The sequence below is a fragment of the Pelobates fuscus genome, chromosome 7, assembly GCF_036172605.1.
Source record: "Pelobates fuscus isolate aPelFus1 chromosome 7, aPelFus1.pri, whole genome shotgun sequence".
NCBI classification, from domain to species: Eukaryota; Metazoa; Chordata; class Amphibia; order Anura; family Pelobatidae; genus Pelobates; species Pelobates fuscus.
The window spans coordinates 143248407-143264230 of record NC_086323.1 but is presented as its reverse complement, the minus strand read 5'-3'; the positions used below and the strand labels follow the sequence as shown (position 1 = coordinate 143264230).

General features: G+C 41.7%; 1 protein-coding gene across 1 annotated transcript in view; it reads left to right on the top strand.

Annotated features, from left to right (window-relative positions):
- The window catches only part of CPNE9 (copine family member 9), a 367849-nt gene that overhangs the window by 101686 nt on the left and 250339 nt on the right, over window positions 1-15824 (top strand). Inside the window, exon 5 of the mRNA XM_063426739.1 lies at window positions 3922-4025. Coding sequence (XP_063282809.1) covers window positions 3922-4025 — 104 coding nt within the window. The remainder of the gene's footprint in view (window positions 1-3921; window positions 4026-15824) is intronic.

The window sequence follows — 15824 nt, the reverse complement described above, 5'->3', positions numbered from 1 at the left end:
TGGGCCCCCTCTGCGGTAACAGGGAGCCGGGGGCCCGCGGCTGCACACATAGATAGCGATATTCGCCATCTATGTGTGCAGAGAGGGAAAGTGGGGCCCGGGACTGCCAGAGCAGTCCGGGCCCCCCAGGGCCGCCGGGCCCGTGACAACAGTCACGGTTGTCACCCCCTGATGGCGGCCCTGTGTGTCAGTGTTTGTATCTGTGTGTCTGTGTACCTGCATGTGTGGTAGTGTGTGTATGTGTGTGTCTGTTTATGTGTGTGTGTGTATGAATATGTGCATACATCTCAGCATCCAAACGCCAACACTACACACAAATACACCCCTGCATTCAAATGTCAAAACTACATACAAACATACCTCTGTATTAAGACACCAATATTATATATATAAACAAACCTCTGCATCAAAAGTCCACACTACACACAAATGCACACTTGCCTTCAAACGCCAACACTACCTCCAAACACACCCCTACATTCAATCACACATACTCCATTCAAAAACATACTTGCATTCAAGCACACAAACACTGCTCAGTGCTAAATACAACTCTGCAAGGATGTGCACGTTAGTTCACCAGCTGGCAAAGCATTGTGTTTTTTGACAGATGGGACACTACCTTTTGGCCACGCTTGCAATAGGGGGCCCCAAAACAATTATTGCGCCAGGTCCCTCTCTATGTTAGTTTTGCCACTGCCTGCAATGCATAATGGCATAGGCCAATGGGCAATGTGCCTGGGGGTCCTGAGTGCTGTTTTACCTTAAAATGTTAAACCATTTACATACAGTTTAACCCCAAAAATGCTCGGAATGATGTTCACAATCCTCCTGACCACTCTGCCTCCTCCTCCAGCCCTGGCTTCAGTGCAGAGACGTTCCATGGATGCCAGTGATAGGCTGAGAGTATGAACTGATGCTCTCACGCTGTCACTAGCCTGCCAATGAGAAAAATGCATTAGAAACATATCTCACAAAAATAAATCAATTTGCAGAAGATGTTGCAGAAACCTCAAATTGCAAGAATTGTTTTAGGCTGGGTAGTCAAGTATGCTAGTACACTAGAGATGTCTGTGAAATATTTTACATAATGCTCATTCCAGCACTTTGTACTATAAATAGAACAGTGCCAGGATGATGCCAAGTTCCCCTGGCACTGATAATGCTAAGCACCTCCTTTAACTTGTACAGCGCCAAGAAGATGGTCATGGCAAGCTTTCTGCAGTCTTTAAAGTAACACTCTACCGAGGCTACTGATTAGCGTACAAGTGGTTGGGGCATAGTGCTGACGTTTATTAACTTTATTAACACTGATACCACAAATTAGCCTGCAATGTATATGGAACATAATGTTAGACCCCCTGGTTCATAGGGTGTCCAGGAGATTATTTTTATTTTATTTCATTAGTAATAAGTATCTTGTCACTGGCAAGCAGCAAATTAAATTTGTATTACTTTAAGTTGACCGGCTAGACAAATACAAAGTGAACATGTAAAATGTACCTTTAATTAGGCAAATTACTTATGGGCCAATCATGGGCAATTTAGCATTTGATAACTATATATAAATATATTACGGAATTGTATGCTCATTGTATGCTAATTTTTTTCTAGCAAAAACTAAATATGGCACATTTGGGTTTAATTACCTTATTTGCTAGAATGGCAATTTTAGGTCCAGTAAGGGTATTTTCTCCAAATTGTGCAGTTTGCATGTGCATTTAGAGTTTTTTGAATAGACCCTTGTGAATTATCAACAGTGAATTATCAACAGGCTTACAGAATTTATCATGAAATAGACACATTTACAACCGGGCCTAATATTTGCACTTTTGTCATGAACTAACTGTCCAGTAAACTTAGACATAACCTCCAGTTTTTACAGCAATCGGTTAATATGCTAATGAGTGAGATATTGCGTGTTTTTTGTAGCTCAGAGCACAGTAGGGAAAATTTATATAAAAGATGCTGTAAAACTAAGCATTGCACAGTCTTATTTTTGCCTCTGTGCTTCCATTGTTTGCATTAAGATGTGAACCAAAAGAAGCACAATTGAAACTACTTTATTCGCAACTTATTTTGTACGCAGCACAGGCAACGCCAGAATAGAGTTGCAGAAAAAAAAAAATTTGGTCTCAATAAGGCCTTCTAAAAATGTAATTTAGCTCTCTGCTGCTTATGTAATATGCTAATGATTAAATAGAACTTTAAAAAAATCTACACAAATTATAAATAGAACAGGACATATTGTAAATATATTTTCAACTTTTTTTTCTGCACTTGATAGAAAAAGCTGTAATTTTCACACACTGAACAAAAATGTTTTTCTGAAAATATTTGCAAATGGTTTCAAAACACACACAGATGCGATATTTTAGTACAGTCTAAAGAAAAATGATACAAATTCCATGGGTGGGAAACAGTCGGGGTTCTCCGTGTTCTGAATGCTCCCTTAAAATGTTTAGGAAATAGCATGTTTAGAAATTTGCGTATTTTGCCAAAATGTGTTTGGGGACGAATTTTTGAAATTAGCCCAGAAAGTACTAAACAAAATCAGTAGAATTTAGAGGCAAAATTTAGGACACAGTTGACTGCCTTCACAAGGCAGTGTGTTTAAGAAGGCGTTTACAGATTTACCTTTTCATTTTTGGTATTGAACTTTGGCCTGTTTGACTATTCTGCTTACTGTACTCCTGACCTTGACCTATATTGTTGCTTTCTGGCTGGAACCCTGTCTTGAGTCAGGTTTTCCTTATTTACTTTTGATATCCTGCATTCAGCCCAATCATTCTAAGGACTGATACGCATTGTCCTCTTTGTCTTGTCATCTGATTTCGGACAGTATTCAAGAGACCAAAACACACAGTTCAGCCAAAATTCAACAGGCCTAACTCTGCTGTTTAGTGGATATTCCTAAACCACGAGTCACATAAACAGAGGCAAGAAAGAAAAAGAGATGATGGCACAATACATTTATTGCTGAGACCAATAATAAAATAAATATGCAAATACACAAAAAAAAACATTATTTTATTTTTTTTTAATTCAAAGTGTAATGAGTTGAAAAGTACCAGCACAGTCCTCTTGTCAACACAAGGTATGTAGGTCCTCTAGTTCCTCACTTTATAGAATCTATCTGGAACAACTATTCTAAGCAGCTCTAATGGCAACTGTCTGCTGTCTGTACAGACTTCCTCAGAAGCTTTATATAAATATCCCAAATGGTTGTGCCAGTTGTACTACCTGGGCACACCTCCAGGGCCCGACTTTGCATGTAACCTCGTCACAGTGCTGGGACGCATTAGACATGTGCGCAATTAAAAAAAAACTTTATTAAAACAATACAAATAACTTTATTAACAAACACAGAGCTACATACTCTGCTAAATACCACAGCTATCCATTTATAGAATGGGCATACCAAACTAAAATAGTATATATCTCTTTTAGACTTTTCTAAATCTATATGTACTGAGTGTTTTGTTGGAAAATGTGGGTGAGACAGAGTCCCTGTTATATAACATAAATTACAGAATGCTAACAAATATATAATAAACACCGTTTGCAATTATATTAATTGTAGTGATATTTATTCAAAGGATAATTTTTTTATAAATCTTGATCTATGAACAATAAGATTGATATATCAAGGTTTATTAAAGATAAACGCCCAGCTAGCACAATCTGCACTGTCCATTCTCTGTTTAGGCAGGACTATAACTCATGCCTGGAATATATCCAGTGTGGGGGCAGAATCCTCATAAAAACCAAAAGAATCTAGCTTTGTAGTATGTAACAGAAAATCCACTCTCTTACATCTATAAATATTTTGGGTATTATTATATTGCGATGTCCATTTTTAGAATTGAAGTTTAACCATTTCGATGTCTACGCATTGTGACATTTTTTTCTCTTGCACAGTTCGGACGGACCGAGGTGATTGACAACACACTGAACCCAGACTTTGTACGCAAGTTTGTGCTGGACTATTTCTTTGAAGAGAAGCAGAACATGAGGTTTGATGTGTGAGTATCACTGATATCACTTTCTGATTATCAGCCTAGTTGTTATCAATTGGTGAGGTTAACAGGAAACATAGCTCACCATTATCACAGGAGCCTCTCTTTCACTATCTTCTGTCTCACACTCTTTCTATCCTTCCAGCCATCAATTAATCATACTTTCTTTTTCTCCCTTTTTTGTATTTTATCATTATTGTTGTTGTTTCTATGCGTTTGTATATAAGTATTTCTAAATATGACAATCCATATAATAGATGAGAAAAGTGACAAAGCGGACAACAATTAAGATGGATAAACATACCATAAATAAGAGAATAAAATCATTTAAAGAAAAAGAATAAGAACTATTGTTCCGTTTTCACAGAAATGTAAAAGCACAATGCACCATACAATCTTAACACACTAGTAATCATAACAAAAATATACACATTGAAATGGGTACAATGCAGCCTTTAGATTCCAATGTCATCAGATATTGTGGGCTTGTTATACCCATTCAGTGTCTCCCCTATAGCAGTATAACGACCGATATTTGATCATGATGATGACCATCTCTCATAAAGTTGGTTGTGGCTAACCCTTTCAACAACATAAGTCAATAAGCGGCAGACACACTGTTTCCAGTTTCTCGCAATTATTTATCTTGTAGCTAAGATGTTTTCTTCTCTTTGAATCCCTTTCCATTCCTGCAGTTCTCTTTCAACTCGTAGTATGATAGAACAACAATAAACACAATGCAGGTTGTGCCAAGTATTGAGTTCAATAAACCCAAAACATGCTTGAGAGATTCTCAATTGTAGCCGCCTGGACTTCAAATTCTTGTAGGTATATGTAACAGAAACAGAAAATCACCAATAATTGTGCAGAATGTCTGGTGCTAGTTGTGTGTCTTATACCGAGCACCAGACAATCTGAGCTATTATTGACTATTCTGTTTCTGTCACATATACCCATACTTCAAGCATTTGAAGTCCAGACGGATACTTTTTGAATATGTGTATTGTTGGTCCCATTTATTTAATATGAGTGAATATAGCTAGTTATAAGAATCATAGTCAGTTATAACATGTTTTTCATTAGGGCTTTGATGTCAGCCTTAGTGGATGGGGCTGAGTCTTCCGGTCCTGCATGAGCCTGTGGCTCTATTCGCCTCCTCGGTGGAGGGGAGATGTCTGCTGTGCTGCTGTCCTCCTCCGACGACAGCGGTGTGTAGGCCTCAGCGGGCGCCATCTTGGCGGCATCATGTCGCACGGCTGTGCGCATAAAGGTGCCGATATCTCGGGAACCCGAGCCCGGGTCCGAGCGCAGCTTCTTGGACTTCTTCCCCATATCGTCGGGGAATAGTCTGTGGCAGTTGGAGCCGAGAAGCGTGAGTTTTGTCGTCCCCAGCCGCACTAAGACACGGAGCTGGTCCCAAACGCGTCCTGCTCGCTCGGGCGCTGGCTCCGCCCCGTATGAGCAAGTTTTTAAAGGACGAATCATGTTGATAGGTAGAAGTGTTCATTGATAGTTCTTGCTCAACATTTCTGCAGCCAGGAAACAAACCCCCAATTCCTAGTTTATTGTTTTCATGAATTCTTTGAGATGGACTTTATTCTGCATCATTTCAGACTTTGTCTATTACACACCTTCCGTAGCTGTAAACGATACTATAGATACATTTTAAGATAGTTGAAAACTTCAGAGGAACCTTGGGAAATTCATTAATGCCACTAACCCAAGCGGGCTTCATCACATTGATTACTGATTGACATTCTTAAGGGATACCAACCACTGACCTTCCACAGAAATCAAAGTGGTCCAAGAATTTTCAATCGCAGCTGTCACAAATTGACCATTGAGAAATTGTTTGCAAGTTTCCTTGGACATTTTCAGCTATCACTGGGTCAGCTCAGTCCTTTTTGCCCAGTCCTCTAAACCAGCAAACTTTTTAGGCACTCAAAACTACAGAATCCTCTGATTTATCCATACTGTATTTACTATACCTTCTAGGAAAATAGTATATTCAAGTAGTATAATAACTTTTTTTTTTTTACAGATTAATACATAAATTGATTCGTTGATTAATCTATGCCTTGCTTGTGGAGGTCAGATTATTGTCCGACAGCTTCTAGTACATACCAGTGCAGTAAAAGCTAGTTATGTTATGAATAAAGTACTTACGTCACACAAGGGGAACATTAAAGGTTTGTGGCTATGGTGAGGACAAGAGAAGAAAGTGGGCCATTCTAAAGGCAAAGTGATGCTTGTTACTATAGCAACAGCTTCAATGGTCTTGTTGGGAACAGACCTTCACCCCTTCAATGCCAGAGGCATGTTCCCTTTCAAAGATGGATTAAAATACACAAGTACTGCCTGGGTGAATGAAAATCATCTATTAGAACTTTGCATAAATATGTTGCAAAGTCTGCTATCAATCTACATATGTATAGGTATAGGATTTCTACTATAATTATAATCAAGAAATCCTTTGGATCTTCCATAGCGCAGTTCTGTGTATTATACTGTAATGAGTAGCAAGCCACCTGCAACCATCAATTATAATTAGAAATTTACACCACGTCTAAATATCAAATAGATTTTCTTCTACGGACAATGTAAAAACATGGTTTTACGGTGTGTTTTTTCTCTCTCTTACATTGAAGAAGAAACACAGAAATTAGATTCCAATGTGAATTACCAATGTGCAATGAAAACTCTCATGTCTGCAAACAAGTACAGAAAATAGGTTTATGGAGCGAAGAATGAGATATGCCAGGGTACATCTGTGAGCAGCATTGCTGTATCGGTTTATTTTACACACAGATCACCAAATCCACGCAGCAGCATTACATTAAATATATCAAATAGAGAATGCACACTAGAATCCCTAGAAAGAGTTATGCAAAGACTTTTATAAACCAAAAATTGGTAAGCATAAAGCAAAACTACAAAGTGACAATATAAAGGCATAACAAAACAAACAGTAGTAATTACTGCCTAATATGGCAGAAACACAATACCCCCAACATTTCGGCACCTACTGGCAACACCCTTGGAAAAGGCAGACAGTAGGTGCCGAAACATTGGGGGTATTGGGGGCTTGTGTTTCTGCCTTATTAGCCATTAATTATTACTGTATGCTTTGTTATGCCTTTATATTGTCACTTTGTAATTTTGCTCTATGCTTAATGTACCAATTATTGGTTTATTAAAGTATTTACATAACTCTTTCTAGTGAATCTAGTGTGCATTCTCTATTTGATATATTTAATGATTGTTTGGTACTTGAGGGAGTACTTGTGAGTAATAGCACCTAGTGGTATTTTGTTTATACATTCTCTCCTTACGGAGTTATTGTGGCAGCATTAAATTAACTCATAAGAGTACTGTACTCTGGACTGTATTGCTAGTGTGGAGCCAAATGGGAGTATGTTTGTGTTTGTGTTTTTGTTTTGCTGTGCTGTGTTTGTTTCAGCAAAATTAGAAGCTCAAATGTTACTGAAAAAACAAACCACAGCAAAACAATTTAATAGTGGTCTGAAATGATTCTGAATAACATTCCAATATATCCATACTTAATTGAAGATGAACTTGTTGTCTACAAGCTCCCTTTAAAGGATTCCTGTCATGGAACACACAACTTATTTACAAACAGTTGTTTAGCAAGCAGGAAGTGTCTCTAGCGGCCGTCTGATTGACAGCCATTAGAGGCAGTCTTAAAACACTAATGGGGACAGGGACATTGCACCCTGACCATTTCAATGAGATGAAGTGGTCTGGGTGCCTATAGAGTCCCTTTAAGGTCAAAATAGCCAAACTGGAAAAATTCTCTAAGTTGGCCACGCTTTCAGTTTTGCTTCTCTGGCCTTAAATAAAAAAATTACTTTGACTTTTCACTTTAGTAAACAACCCTGTAACTTTTGGTTTTCAAACACTGTCTGACTCAAGGTGCATGTTTGTAGCTGAAGGATCCTCTCATATATTAAATGTAGGAATGAGTTTCTCATTTTCTTACATACACTTTAGTAAAAAAAAATCTATTTCCTTTCTAAACTCGATAGATGGATTTTACAGTTGTAATCAAAATTATTTAACCCCCACTGAAAATCAGGTTTATTGTCAAAATGTACAGAATGTCAGCTCTTTGCAATGAACAAATCAAACCAAAGCAATTGAAATGGCTCATCACAACGAATGCTTTAAGTGGTTTCCCCAAATTCAACTGAAAATGCAACTTCTAATAATTTTTCCAGTCTCAAAATTATTCAACCCCCTGAATAGAATCCCTCACAACAGCACAAATATGCAAAACAGGTGTTGTCTCAAGCGTACCTGATGAAACCAATCAAGGGCATCCTTAGTTGCACCAGGTGTGCTTGAGCTGGAACACTTAAAATGCCTGAACTGGCTAGGGGTTTGTTGAGTGAAAGTCTAAAGAATGGTCCACAAAGTTAAGAGAAGAGATCATCCCTTCACAAACAAGGAACAGGATATAAAAAAGATAGTGAAGGCACTGAGTGTTCCTATAGACATCATTGGAAACATAGTTTGCAAGTTTAAAGTTGAAGGAACAGTGGTTACACTACCTGGACGGAGCAGTAACAGGAAGCTATCAATGGTTGAAACCAGATTTCTAAGTAAGGCAGGTTGTAAAAAAACCTTGAGTGACTGCAAAAGACCTGCAGTAAGCCTAATGGCAACAGGAACTGAGGTTTCAGTGAACAGAGTAAGGCGCGTATTAATAACAGAGGGTACTAAAAGCAACAAGTGCCAAATACACACACCACTCCCTGTGTATCAGAACAGGCAATATTAATACTTATACATGTACAGGTACGTATAGGATATGTTCCATATAAAGACCTATAAAGATAAAAAAATAGTACATAGTATAGCCTGTATATGCAGAAAAAAGAAATGTGGAAGTGATTGAATACACTCACAAATTCCAGAGCCGTGCCAGGCTCTGTATATGATGCCCAAGGGTGCCTCAGAAGGCTCTGTGGAGAATCTTGAATGGTATCCCCCAGAAGTAGGAAAAACAGCAGCAAAGTGATAAATAAAAAATAATAAATTTATTATAAATAAAAGTTAAAATAGTAACTGTGCAGGTCCCATATGGTAACACACAGAGTCACAGTCTTACAGACGCGTTTCAACTCAATCCGCGTTTTCATCAGTGCATAAGACATCCAGCTGCTGTTCTAAGGCGCGTATTAAACAAAGAAGGTTTCAATGCCAGAACTCTAAGACGTACATCACTACTGACCCAAAAAGCACAAGAAAACTTGTTTCCACGTATGCTTAAAATCCTATAAATAAGCCCCAAAAGTTTTGGGATTCTGTTCTGGGGAATGATGAAACAAAACTGGAACTTTTCGGCCCAATGGATCAGCAATATGTGTGGAGGAAAAAGAATGAAGCGGACGCTGAAAAGGACACTCTGCCTACAGTTAATCATGGTGGTGGCTCAGTGATGTTCTGGGTCTGTTTGGCATCCTCTGGTACTGGAAACCTGCAGCCTGTGGAAGGCAAGATGGATTCATTGAAGTATCAGGAAATCCTAGAAGAAAATGTCATGCTGTCTGTGAGGAAGCTGAAGCTTTGCCATTATTGGACCTTCCAACAAGACAATGATCCCAAGCATACCTCACATTCCACCAAAGCTTCGTTGCAGAAGCAGTTCTGGAAAATTCTACAGTGGCTATCAGTCACGAAATGTAATCCCCAAATCTCTGGTGGGAGTTGAAGAAGGTGGTTGCATCATGTAAAACTAACAATATTACTGAAGTGGAGATCATTGCTCATCATGAGCAATGGGCTAAGATTCCTCAGGAACACTGTCAGAAGCTGTTGTCTGGCTATGCATCCGATTTTCAGCAGGTCATAACAGCAAAAGGGTGCTCTATTAAGTAATAAAGATGTTTGCCATGAAGAGTTTGAATAATTTGAGACTGGAGAAATCATTATAAATTGCATTTTTCAGGGGCGGGGCCTGACTAGCAAACAGGGCAGACGTGCTCTGAACTAGCTCCTGGGCACCGAGCACAAAACGTTGAATAAAACGGGCTAACCTGCGCTCATCCTCCTACAAGTGGGCCTACTGGACTGGGGAAACCGACCCGAACCCAGAGACACCAAACTCAATGTCTGGGGTGACCGAGAACCACATCGGCAGACTAGGGCCTACCGAGGGAGACGGTGGAGAAAGGCGGCCGCTTTCCCGCCAGACGCACGAAGCAATCAGTAAGCTCGGCGCCGTACCTCCCCCCCCTATGGACCGGTGGGGGATATCCCGGTCCCCGCCAGCCGGAGAGCCCCACACCCGGCACCCTCCACATGGGCCCGCAGCAGCTCCTAGCAAAACGGGGGAAGATGCCTCCAAAATGGCGGCAGCTTGTCATTCAGCCAGACAGAGACCAAACAGATCAGGCTCCACCACACTGCCCGCGCCGAGAGAGCTGATTCTTACGAAACCATGGGGAGCAGAAGCAAAACCAAACCCACAAACAAGCAGCTCCACCATAATGGCAGAGGAAACGATACTCCCGCGCTTCAACGACATACTCACCCGCCTGGACAGACACTTCCAAGTGTTTTGGCGGAAACTGCGGAGCAAATTGTGTCCACCCACACCACCACAGCGTTTGAAAGCTCGGCGATATCCCTGCACGACCAAGCCGGCACGGCCACGGGAAGCTGACCGGAGAGGTGAGAGCTGCGAGACACGGGGGACCTCCCCGGGCCCACCGAAACCACAAAAGCCTGTGCCATCTACTACTGGCCTAACCAGGCCGAAGGCCAATCGAGGCGCTACCCCGAGACATCACCCACATTGGAGGAGGGTTCGCCGCCGCACTCAGCAACCGACCACCAGGACCCCCTACCACTCCATCAGGGAGAGAGGTTCGGCCCCTAGTGAAAGCCGGACCTGTGGATTTAAAATGTCGGCCCTTCTGATGGTCTGGGGCGGAGGGGAGGACTTACCTTGCCTGCACAGAGCCGCCAACTCCGGTCTCAACTCAGACCCATGCGACAACCACTGCGAGCAGGAGACTACCGCAACAAGCCCCAAGGGACCTATCCGGCGGTCAAAGCACAACCCTGACCACACGCTTCTTGGGGAATGTACCCTGATACTAGCAGGCATCGGGTGAATTGCTCTCACGGACTGGGACTTACTACAGGTTACCGATCTCCCGCCATCCGTCTCCACATAGTGTCTACAGACATAGTACTCTTCTAGTTTCCCCCTCCCCGGGACCAATAACCCCAATAAGCATTATTGTTTTTACGAGTGAATTTAAAATGTGATCTTGCTTAACTTAAATGCCAGATAACTTAGCGTGACTTACTTGCACTTAGTGTTGAGCTGCTTGCGATTTGTTACCATCGGTCTCCTACACTAATCATTGTTTACCCTAGCTAGACTAATCTAGGCGCACACAGCACTTAAAAAGCTGGTCTCATAGTCCACCTTTCTCAATGTTTAAGTATAAGCTTTACCTAAATTACTACTGTAACCATCCTTCACTGCAATAGCCTGAGTAACTTACCAGCATTATAAGCTTGTACAACTCGTGTTATTACTACACTATAAGTCGATACTGCAATGCTTTAACTACTTTGCCTACTTATAACATATTATTATAAAATTGTGCATGTAAATCAAAACCCTGCATGTTCAGCGAGGAAAATGCCTGAGGAATGCTGTCGGGGCACCTCAAGACTGTTTGTACTATCTCATTGCACTGCAAAAATAAAAAATAAAAAAAATAAAAAAAAAAAATAAATAAATAAATTGCATTTTCAGTTGAATTTGGGGAAACCAATTGAAGCATTTGTTGTGTTGAGCTATTTGACATCACATTGTCAGTTGGTATTCTGGACCCCAAAGCAAGCACCACTCAGCTGAATACTGTGGAATTCCTGTAGGACCCTACGAAAAGACCCTTCACGTTTATTCAGGTGCACTGCATCAGCACAGAGTTCATTCCCCATATACATGGCGGCGAGAAGGGTGTTCCATTTTGGATTCAGTTTGACACGTTGAATACACAAAATGTTGAATACACAGAACACCTACACTTGGCAAGCTGCCAGATGAAAGTCTTCAGGCCCAAGGGGGCTAACAGGAAACAGAAGACAGACTGCGAAAAGATGGGGAAGAAAGCTTCTCAAGAGAAGGAAAAATATCAGCCATCCTACGATACCATCAACTTAACCAAGTGCTCTCCTTGGTCAGATTTGCCATATCCACCAAACAACTCCTCTTCCCTTGGGTACAGCAGCTCCCCAAACAGTTTCCTACCACAACAAGAGGACATTGTCTTAAATTAGAGGGGCAAAGGTTTAAAAATATCAGGAAGCATTACTTTACTGAGAGGGTAGTGGATGCATGGAATAGCTTTCCAGCTGAAGTGGTAGAGGTTAACACAGTTAGGGAGTTTAAGCATGCGTGGGATAGGCATAAGGCTATCCTAGAGTTAATATAAGGCCGGTGACTAATGAAAGTATTTCTAATATTGGGCAGACTAGATGGACCGAATGGTTCTTATCTGCCGTCAAATTCTATGTTTCTATTTCAATTGCTTTTGTTTGATTTACAGCTGAAAGTCTGTAAATGTTGACAATAAACCTGATTTTCAATGGGGGTTTAAAAATTTCATTACAACTGTATATTATAAGTTCGTTTTCAAGTGACAGTTGTCCTTTAACCCCTTAAGGACCAAACCTCTGGAATAAAAGGAAATCACGACATGTCACACATGTCATGTGTCCTTAAGGGGTTAATGTATAATTGCAAAAAAATATAGTGTTGAAAAAAGAAAAAAACATGCCACATAATAAAATAAGTGAACAGAAATGTTATGCTTTGAATTTATAAAATAAATGCTTTCAACCATTCTACCCATGAAGGAAGCAACATTATCCTATACTGTCCCACACATCAGTGCCAACAAGTATCTGCAGGGAGAAATCAATGAGGCCAGCAAGATAAGAGCCATAGGGGAAGTTTGACATGGCTGGGCAAAATTGAACCAATGTTATTTCTCAGTTCAGGTGGGATGCACTAGATAGAAGAAGACTCCAGAGACTTTTTGTTCCACTGTCTGTTTAATACAAACACAGTGCTACAGAAACATTAAGATTTTTCACCCAATCCAAGCATGTCCAGTTCAGTAATACTGGCTGCTAGTGATGTACCGTTCCCGGCGAAATTAGCGTGTTCGCGTTCGCCGCGGCGGGCGGACACATGCGCAGTTCGATCCGCCCCCTATTCGTCATCATTGGGCAAACTTTGACCCTGTGCCTCTCGGTCAGCAGACACATTACAGCCAATCAGCAGCACTCCCTCCCTTCCACACCCTCCAACCTCCCTCCCAGCATCCATTTTCGATTCATTCGGAAGATGCATGCTTAGTGAGAGGAGGGAAAGTTTAGCTGCTGCTGATTACATAGGGAAATTGATAGCTAGGCTAGGGTATTCAGTGTCCACTACAATCCTGAAGGACTCATCTGATCTCTGCTGTGAGGACAGCACCCCAAAAAGCCCTTTTTAGGGCTATAACATCAGGCTGCTTTTTTTTTTTTTTTTTTCCTATGTAATTGCAGGTGCCTGCCTGCCAGCTTCTGTGTGAGGTTCACATTGGATACTGTGCCTATTTGCCCAGTGCCACCACTCATATCTGTTTTAACAATAGGTTAAGTTTTACATTTAAAATAAATTTTTTTTTTCACTGTAATAGAAGAGCAGTTGCCTGCCTGCCAGCTTCTGTGTGAGGTTCACATTGGATACTGTGCCTATTTGCCCAGTGCCACCACTCATATCTGTTTTAACAATAGGTTAAGCTTTACATTTAAAATAAATGTTTTTTTTTCACTGTAATAGAAGAGCAGTTAGTTGTCTGCAAGCGTCTGTGTTTCAGGCCTACTTCAGCATGTGCTCTGCAGACCTGTGCCAGTGTGCTTTGACAGTTGCCAATCATATCTGGTGTCTCTATAGCGTGCTTTTACAACCAAAATTTTGTTTCCACTGTAATAGAAGAGCAGTTGCCTGCCTGCCAGCTTCTGTGTGAGGTTCACATTGGATACTGTGCCCACTAGCCCAGTGCCACCACTCATATCTGTTTTAACAATTGGTTAAGCTTTCGATTTAAAAGAAATAATTTTTTTTCACTGTAATAGAAGAGCAGTTAGTTGTCTGCAAGCGTCTGTGTTTCAGGCCTACTTCAGCGTGTGCTCTGCAGACCTGTGCCAGCGTGCTTTGACAGTTGCCAATCATATCTGGTGTCTCTATAGCGTGCTTTTACAACCAAAATTTTGTTTCCACTGTAATAGAAGAGCAGTTGCCTGCCTGCCAGCTTCTGTGTGAGGTTCACATTGGATACTGTGCCTATTTGCCCAGTGCCACCACTCATATCTGTTTTAACAATTGGTTAAGCTTTAGATTTAAAAGAAATATTTTTTTTTCACTGTAATAGAAGAGCAGTTAGTTGTCTGCAAGCGTCTGTGTTTCAGGCCTACTTCAGCGTGTGCTCTGCAGACCTGTGCCAGCGTGCTTTGACAGTTGCCACTCATATCTTGTGTCTCTATAGCGTGCTTTTACAACCAAAATTAGTTTTTCACTGTTATAGATTGAATAGCAGTTACTTGTCTTCAAGCGGCTCTGTCAGTCCTTCCTTCAGCGTGTGCTCTGCAGAACTGTTCCAGTGCACATTGCCAATCATATCTGGTCTCACAGTAGCTTGCACGCATAGTACCACTAATCCCAAAAAAAATGACAGGCAGAGGCAGGCCACCCCGCAGGGGCCGTCGTGGTCGTGGTGCTGTGATTCCCTTTTGCCCTAGAATAATGCCCAGTTTTCAGAAGCCACGTACCCTGAACTTGAAAAGTTCTGAGGACATAGTTGACTGGCTAACACAGGACACCCAATCTTGTACAGCCTCCGCTCGGAACCTTGACGCACCATCCTCCTCCAGCTTAGCTTCAGGCACCTCTCAAGATAGCACTCACCCGCCTGCCGCCACCACCAAAACTAGCACCACAGCCGCTTTACTTGGTATGTCAGAGGAGTTATTCACACACCCGTTTGAAGAAATGAGTGATGCGCAACCATTATTGCTAGAGGATGTAGATAACAGGGATATGTCTCAAGCAGGCAGCATTAAACACATGGAGGTACGGTGTGATGATGATGATGTTGTACCCGCTGCTGCTTCCTTTTCTGGGTTGTCAGATACAAGCGAAGCGGTTGATGATGACGATGCGTCCATGGATGTCACGTGGGTGCCCGCTAGAAGAGAAGAAGAACAGGGCTAAAGTTCAGATGGGGAGACAGAGAGGAGGAGGAGGAGACCAGTTGGAAGCAGGGGGGGTCGTCGCAAGGAGCTAGTGGCACAGTCAGACAGCATGCATCGGCACCCGGGGTCAGCCCGACAGCACGCCAATCAACGCATGCTGTGTCCACCACCAGAATGCCGTCATTGCAGAGCTCAGCAGTGTGGCATTTTTTTTGTGTGTCTGCCTCTGACAACAGCGATGCCATTTGCAACCTGTGCCAAAGGAAACTGAGTCGTGGGAGGTCCAACACCCACCTAGGTACAACTGCTTTGCGTAGGCACATGATCTCACATCACAAACGCCTATGGGATCAACACATGAGTACAAGCAGCACGCCTACTCTAAGCCGCCATCCTCCTCCTGGTCCAGCATCTTCAGCCACGTCAACCACTGCTGTCCTTCTTGCCCCCTCTCAACCATCCGCCACTCCGTCTCCCACCTTGAGCAGTTCCCGCTCATCTGCCCACAGTCATGTG